Source organism: Bidens hawaiensis, unplaced genomic scaffold (assembly GCF_021521415.1).
Source record: "Bidens hawaiensis isolate Kalapana, Puna unplaced genomic scaffold, B.hawaiensis_p1.1 tig00006717_1, whole genome shotgun sequence".
NCBI lineage: Eukaryota > Viridiplantae > Streptophyta > Magnoliopsida > Asterales > Asteraceae > Bidens > Bidens hawaiensis.
In genome coordinates, this window is record NW_027491457.1 from 468,444 (window position 1) to 476,544 (window position 8,101).

General features: G+C 36.0%; 1 protein-coding gene across 1 annotated transcript; it reads left to right on the forward strand.

The window, feature by feature from the left end:
- The first annotated feature begins 898 nt into the window (after window positions 1-898).
- On the forward strand, window positions 899-7,634 carry LOC143633416 (uncharacterized). The gene is made up of 8 exons (XM_077101733.1): window positions 899-1,696; window positions 2,640-3,298; window positions 3,386-3,548; window positions 4,289-4,441; window positions 4,530-4,703; window positions 5,949-6,077; window positions 6,178-6,291; window positions 7,202-7,634. The coding sequence occupies exons 1-8, from the start codon at window positions 1,007-1,009 to the stop codon at window positions 7,532-7,534; spliced, it is 2,415 nt and encodes an 804-aa protein (XP_076957848.1). The 5' UTR covers window positions 899-1,006; the 3' UTR covers window positions 7,535-7,634.
- Window positions 7,635-8,101: the final 467 nt, after the last annotated feature.

The following is an 8,101-nucleotide window of genomic DNA, read 5'->3' on the forward strand; positions in this document are numbered from 1 at the left end:
CAACCTTTACTTTACTTTTATTTTATTTTAGTCCTTCCATATAAGTTTCAATCCCTCCGTTTTCTTTATTATTATTATTATTATTATTATTATTATTATTATTATCAATTATTCTGTTTCTCTTCAATTCCATTTCGTTTTCCCTTACTTAATCACGGCATTGTTACCACTTTTATCGATTTTTGCCCCAATTTTTGTTATATGAAATGATTCCTGCAATTTAGAGCAGGTAATCGTTGTCTGCAATATTCGATTTTTTGCAGCTTGTATTCTCATTTTTGGCTGGGTCTTAATTTCAATGCCTTTGGGAACTTTATTTACATCCGTTCCTTTAATAAATGAACAAACACCGATACGTTCCTTCATATGTGTTCATTTACGCTAAAGGTTTTTATTATATTTTATTCGTAATAACTAACCTAACATTTAAATTTTATACTTTTATTGTTTGTGTTCACCTGGTATGTTTTATAAAGTCTTGCTTTAACTAACAACAAATCTAGCTTGTGCTTCGTTGACAGTAACAAAATACAACTGCCAATTAGGCTATGGTTATGTTTATCTCGAGTGCTTAACTTTATATTTTAATTAAAGTGATCATGTCTAATGTTTTGGATTAAGAATGTTGCATTTTATAGTAAATGTTTGTTTGCGTTTGTGAACAAGTTCAATTTCTTAATGGATGAACAAGATTTTCCGTTCATGAACCATTCGTGAACAAGTTTAATGCTAAACGAACAAAAATGAACAAGGATTCGTTCGGTTAGTTTATAGTATTGGGTAGAATGCATTAGTTTGGGTTTATCGTGGATTTGTAATTATGTCTACCAAAACCAGGGGATATGATTTGATTAGATTTACTTTGTAGTTATCGTTATTGTATCCCTATATATAGTTGATTAATAATACATGGTGCCTAACGTGGTTTTTATAGCAATAATCAGTTTAAACGCACATTCGAACACTGACTTAACCTTGCTCTTATTAAAAGAATTCCGAAACAATAATGGTACTGGGATTAAAGACGAAAAACAGAAAGAACCCGTACATCCAACTTGATTACATCATCAATCTCATAGAGATTAAGCCATGGCCTCCATCACAATCATTTAGATCACTTCGGTCCGCATTGATTCAATGGGAACACGGTGACAAGACTTCAGGGTCTACCAAACTAGTGACTCCTTCAACTGGTTCTAGTTCAGGTGTCAGTGATGGAAAAATCGTAATTAACGTATCTTTCAGGGTCCATGTGACATTATCACGAGACCCATCAGTCAAAACAGGGGATAATGAAACTTTTTTAAGAAATTTTATGGAGCTTAATATGTATGAACAGCGAAGGGACAAAACGGTAAAAGGGCAATTATTGGCTACCGCAGTTATAGACTTTGCAGAATATGGTGTTGTTGAAGGGAGTTTGAGTATTAGTGTGCCTATGAACTGCAAGAGGACTTTTGGTAAGACGGGTCAACCGATGCTATTTGTTAATATCCAAACGGTTGAGAAAGATAATCAGTTGAGGTCATCGTTTAGGGCGAGTTTAATTAGAGAAGGATCAATGGACACGAATCGATCTGAGTCCGTGTCTGCTTTGATGAATGAAGAGTATGCCGAAGAAGCCGAGTTTGGTTCGGTTACTGATGATGATATTTCCTCTCAATCTTCATTGGTTGCGTGTTCTTCAACTTTAGAGGTAGTTGAATTTGCTCTCTTTTTGTTTTTTATTTTTATTAAAAAAGAGGGTAACTTTAAACAATAGTAAACAAGTTTCCCAGGGGTATCACTAAAGTCATCATCATCGTACTCAGTATATCCCACCAATAGCAAAGCTATGGTAGGGTCTGAGGAGGGTAAGATGTAGACAGCCTTACCTCTACCCCATGGGGATAGAGAGGCTGCTTCTGGTGAGACCCCCGGCTCGATAGTAGTTTTGCATCAAGCCTTGGACATATTACAAAAGGCACATAGCACTCAATCATCGGGACGCCGGCTGATTGGTGCATGTACCCTTGTCTTTCGGCTATCAACGCCACCACATGATGCCTGATTAACCTTCCATCACTTTTAACGTTATTTTCACAAAATTAGTAAAATAACGTCAAAATTAGTGCAATTTTACTTTTGCCCACCCGAGGGTTCACACATATATACATTATATGCGCGCACCGCAAGCAGGGCACGGGTATCACTAAAGTCACGTAACTTTTATTAGGTGTTCTAATTCTATGCATTTTTCTATAATTGTTAAATGAAATTTGAAATTTAAGTGACACAAATAAATCTTGGTTACTATTTAGTGATTATTATTTCAATTTGACTTAAAGTTAACAATTATGGAACTTGGTTATTATTTTAGTGAGATTTTTTTTCATCAGCATTACCTACTACTTCAAGTGGATTGGAAAAAAAAATAATCACTTGTTAGTTAGAGTGATTAATAGATGTTTTATTTGTCTCACTTAATTTTAAAAAGATTAAACATTTGTAAAGAAATGTTACATAGGATTGGAACACCTACTGAATGTTGAGTGACTTTAGAGAGACAAAAAGACTGAGCAACTTTAGTGGCATGCTTAAAAACTAGATTACTATAATAGTGAGCCAATTTATATTAATCCGGTGACAGTTAATTGCAGAATGGACATGAAGCTAAATGTGGAACTTCAGAAAAAGTTAATGATAAAAAAGTCTCGGTTCAAGATAAACGGGCTGCTTACGAAAAACATACATTGTCATCAAAAGATTTGTATACTGAAGTAGAAAACGTGCGTACAGCTTTATCAAATATCCGCAACTCAAGATTCACAACGCTTCCAAGAAAGGCTATTGTTGATGATGACAGAATTGAACAACTTTTGGAAGCAAGTCAAAGTGTTCAAGAAAGTCAAACCATTGGTGATAAATTGAAGAATATGAACTCTGTTGGTTCTTCATCGGATTCATGCGTTAGCAACGGATCCGTGAGGACTAGCAAAGTTATAGAGAAGTTAAAAAGTGTTGGTGTGCATGATCATGATAGTGGAAGGAAAGATATGATAAGCAAAGTACAACACTTGGAGCAAAGAGTACAGGTTCTTGAAGGTGAACTAGTAGAGGCTGCAGCCATTGAGTTCAGTATTTATTCGGTAGTTGCAGAACATGGGAGTAATATTAGGAAAGTTCATGCATCGGCTCGTCGGCTTTCTAGGCTTTATTTTCACGTGTGCAGAGAGAATTCTTTAAGATCAAATTCAGCAAAAAGTATTGTTTCGGGATTGATTTTGGTTGCAAAGGCTTGTGGAAATGATGTTGCAAGGTACATTTTGTATCCATTGAGTTGCACACTTTTGTAGGAATCATTAAGTTTTTTGACTTTTGATGGTGTTTCTTTTGTTGACTACAGGTTGACTTTCTGGCTGTCAAATTGTGTTGTCCTAAGAGCAATAATACACAAAACTATTGAGAAAGATTCTAATGATGGGGATGGCATGTGTGTGATTATTTCTGATCTTGAAAAAGTAGAATCTTGGATGTTCTCGCGCATTGTTGAATCCATCTGGTGGCAGGTGCTCGGTTTTAGTTACTAGGATCATAAGTAATGGGGAATTACCAAAATAGCCATTTTGACTATTGACTTTTACAAGATAGCTATTGACTTTTTTGTTTACTCAAATATCAATTGAGTTTTTTCTCAGTTAAGAAAATGGCTCCAGATGGAAATCTGTTATGCCATCGCCAAATGGCACGTGTTGCTATGGGTGTGCACGGGTCGGTTTTGGACTCAAACCAAACCAAAAATTTGGTTTTGGAGTTTTTGAATACCGTTTGGTTTCAGTTTGGTTTTTTTTGGTTTTGCCATTTGAGCTTGAAAATTTTGGGACATAATATAAATTGGCCAAAAAGAATGAATTTGAGCTTGAATCTTTTTGTTAATTCATAAGTAATTGATTATTAAGCGTTTGAGCTAAAATATCTACGTAATACTATGTATTAAATTCTTATAAATTACTTACAATTCAAAATAAATTATGAAAAGCCATTAATTCGGTCGCAAAACCAAAACCGCTAAAACATAAAACTAAACCATCAGTTTTGCTTACGTTCGGTTATTTCTGTTTGATTTTTTTTTTTTGTTTATGGATCGGTTTTTGGTTTCATGCACACCCCAACGTTAGCTATATTTGTCAAAATGGCTATATTGGTAATTTTCCCATAAGTAATTGAGTCAAAATCGCCACGTGTTTACTTTCTTGTTTGGCGAAGATCTATTTTATAATTTTCTAACCTCTTTATCAAAAGCTTTTAGACTCTTGCTCCTTATATGCAATCCACTAAATCTTATCAAGCAACCAACTCTTTGGAGCTTTGGAAAATCGCTTTTAAAGATGTTTGTGAACGTATATGCCCCGTTCGAGCTGCAGGACATAATTGTGGCTGCCTGAGTGTGCTGTCTATGTTGGTAACAATTTATTATTTTGCTCTATAATATTATACATGCCTAGAGGCATGCGTGTTATAAATGATTTTCATTTTATATTATTATATAGATAATGGAACAATGCGCGAGTAGATTGGATGCAGCTATGTTTAATGCCATTCTTCGTGAACCGGGTGATGAGATTCCAACCGACCCGGTATCGGACCCAATTAGTGATTCTACAGTTCTTCCTATTCCATCAGGAAAAGCAAGCGTTGGAGCCGGTGCGTTGCTGAAAAGAACGGTTAGTTAAACTAACTTAACCTTAGTTAAACTTTCTATTTTCGATACAAGCCAAAACACGATACGAAAATAATCAAGTTTTGGGTAACCTGATGTGGGCCCAAGTGTAGAAGACCGGGCCATTATGTTTCTGGAGGCCCAAGATCGCGCTTCAAAAGGGGCTACACGAAAATGGGCTTAACTTGGGCTATGAGCCTTCGTTTTAGGCGTGCTACCAGTCAAAACGACCGTTGGAACGTGGGCCACGTCGTGGTAACCAGCCTTAGGCTGGTTATCCCGTTAATTTTTCCGAAATAAGGCCTCTAGATACACTTTTGGGCCACTTTTGTGTTTTTCGTCTACCTTTTGTGTTTTGTTTTGGGCTGTTGTTGGGCCTTTGGTTGTTTGTTTTGGCCCAAACCTATTTTGGCTTTTCTATTAATATGCTAAGAATGTAATGTGACTGATCATTAATTAGAATTAATAAAAAAAACTTTTGGCTTTTCAAGTTCTTGACTTTTGGGTCGAATTTGGGGGTTTGGGGAAGGATCTTCACCGGGTATTCCAAGAATCAACGTGATTAGCCTTCGAATTCTCATCGTACGCTGCATCATAACCCCTTTGAGAAATGGGTCGCATTCGGATTGACCTCTTTAATAAAGCAACTTGTGTTGACCTGTTTAACCTATTTGGTTAAATAGGTCATCCCACTAACCCGTTTAAGTGTTTAACCCATTATTTTAGAACCCACAAACTTAATAACACGTATACAACCTGGTGATCACCCACCAATCTGTTTAACACGCATAGATAAACTGGTTAAACGGGTCGTGTTGTTCAGGTTGACCTGTTTAATTAAGCGGGCTGTGTTCAAGTTGATCCGTTTAACCCGTTTAGTTAAATAGGTCAACTCACTAGTTCATTTTATGACCCGTTTAACCCATTTTTTTGGAACTGACAAACTCGATTAACATCTATACAACTTGGTTATCACCCGCCATTCCGGCATTCCGCCAAACCTGTTCGACACGTCAAATAAATGGGTTAAATGGGCCGTGTTCAGGTAACACAGTTTTAAGTGTGTGCATGTTAGGTTTGATCTTTTTGACACAAATAACAATATGGGTTGTGCTCGGGTTGAACAATTCAACCTTCCAATTCGCAACCCGACACGATTATCATAGGTGGACAATGGACGTGTTGGGAAACGAACTAACAGGTTAAACGGCTAACTTTTAACAAACATGTTTATTTTGGTTGAGTACAGATAGGAAACTGGTCCAGCTGGCTAACCGATCTCTTCGGCTCGCCGATCACTTTTCATCTCCTTACTGCATTGAGTGAGCTCATGATGCTTCCAAAGGATATGCTATTGAGCAATACGATCCGAAATGAGGTTTTTAACTTTTTATAAAACCAAAACTATTATTTAAAACATGCTAACCTGATAATGTACTTGTGCATTTAAAATAGTTAAAATCTTTTTAATTTTGAAGGTGTGTCCTACTTTTGGTGTACTGTTAATAAAGAGAATTATTGATAATTTCACACCAGATGAATTTTGCCCGGACCCGCTTCCTGAAGTGGTGCTTGAAGCACTGGAATCAGAGGTCAGTTTTTTTTGGATTATTCTTGTTATTATTTATGCTGAAATATTGAAATTTTTGACACAATTAGGGGTGTGAACCGTATACGAATTTCACGGGTTTGGGTCAGTTCAGTTCAAACCCACGAACACAACTAAATGGGTCCATGTTCGGGTTGACCCAGCATGCTCGCGGGGTTTGTCCGTTTTGTTTTATGCTTGTTTTGTTAAAGATGTGTTTTAAGTTTTAAATTGAACCGATGGGGTGTTCTATGTTGAAAACTTGAAATAAAAAATATAAAGAGAAATAAGCCTCAGGCTTTTACATTTTAAACGTAAGTGTTTTGTAGTTGTGAATTTGTAATTTTGATTTTTGGAGTATTAATATGAAAACAAGAACAAAAGAAAAGAGTAAATTACGCTTTTTGTCGTTAGGTATATAACAATTTGCAGATCGTGTCCTTAAACTAGGTAATTACAAAAAAAAAAAAAAAAAAATCCTTTATTTGAAAAGTTACACAGTACGTCCTTTTCACTAGTTGGTATAAAAATCCTATTAACTTTTTTACAAAATGATTCCTTTGCCTTACACCTAAAGGACAAAAACTTGTGCGTGTTCAGGTTCATGTGTCTAGCCCGATTTTGGGTTCGTGTGATGTTTGACCTGTCGACCCATTAATTCCTTTTCACTAACTGCTACTAAAATGCTGTTAACTTTTTTTTTACAAAATGACTATTTTGCCCTGGAGGACAAAATGTGTAATTTTCACAATTATTTTCTTGGGTCATGTTCATGTCAATCCTGCAAAAACTCATGTTGCATTCTGGCTCACTTGTAACACAATTTTCGGGTTCGCATCAGGTTCGACCTGTCAACCCGTGAACACAACCTATTTAACACTCCTAAAATAATGAAATTTGATCCTTTTATTCAGGATTTGCTCGAGAGTGGTGAAGATTGTGTCAAGAGTCTTCCATGTGCAGCATCTCCTATTGTATATCACCCTCCATCTGCATCTCTAATAGGATGCATTTTAGGAGATGATAGAGGCCCGGCCCGTTTGTCACGAAGTGGGTCTTCAGTCTTACAAAAGTCAAACACGAGTGACGATGAATTAGATGAACTGGAATCACCTTTGACTTCAATAGTTGACTCTTCTCAGGTTGTTGGTGTTTCAGTGAAGCCTGTGTGGTCGTTGAAAAATGTTGATAGTTGTAGTAACGCCAGGTATCGACTACTTAGAGAGGTGTGGATGAATAGTGGTTAGTAACAGATGGTGCTATGGCTGGTTTTCGGCCCGGTGTGAGTTATGTTTAGGGTTGAGAAAGTATTTGAACCCATGGTTTCGAACCTACAATTACATTAGGTTAGAATTTTTTTTTTTCGTTGTCTATATGAATTGGGTTCAAGTTATGAATATTAGTGCTACATTCATGAGATATGCACTGGTTTAGATGCCCTTGTTGAATATTTGGTTAAGTTAAATAAAAATAATAAGAGCTAGATGTATTTTAATTGCGCGAACATTTTGATGCCATTTAATATTAAATAAATAGTCTTTAAAATATTAATGTTGCATAAAATAACAATATTTAGAACTTAGAAGAATAACAATATCGACAATACAACTTTTTTATTGCATTTTCATCGACTTACATATGAGTGAGTCATTTGAGTTACAGATTCCTCATCATATTCTCTCCCTCCCTTAAAAGACTTGTCCTCGAATTATTGAAGCAAAAGTTTCATTTGACGTGTTTAGCTTCTTTACTTCTTTTTAATTTCTCCTTTGTCACCTTTCCTTGCACTTTTGATCCGTTATCAGTTTTGTTGA

Coding starts and splice junctions, on each gene's coding strand:
- LOC143633416 (XM_077101733.1), top strand. CDS start 1,007: ATGGTACTGGGATTAAAGACGAAAAACAGAAAGAACCCGTACATCCAA. Junction 6,078..6,177: donor GCAATACGATCCGAAATGAG/GTTTTTAACTTT, acceptor TTAATTTTGAAG/GTGTGTCCTACTTTTGGTGT. Junction 6,292..7,201: donor TTGAAGCACTGGAATCAGAG/GTCAGTTTTTTT, acceptor CCTTTTATTCAG/GATTTGCTCGAGAGTGGTGA.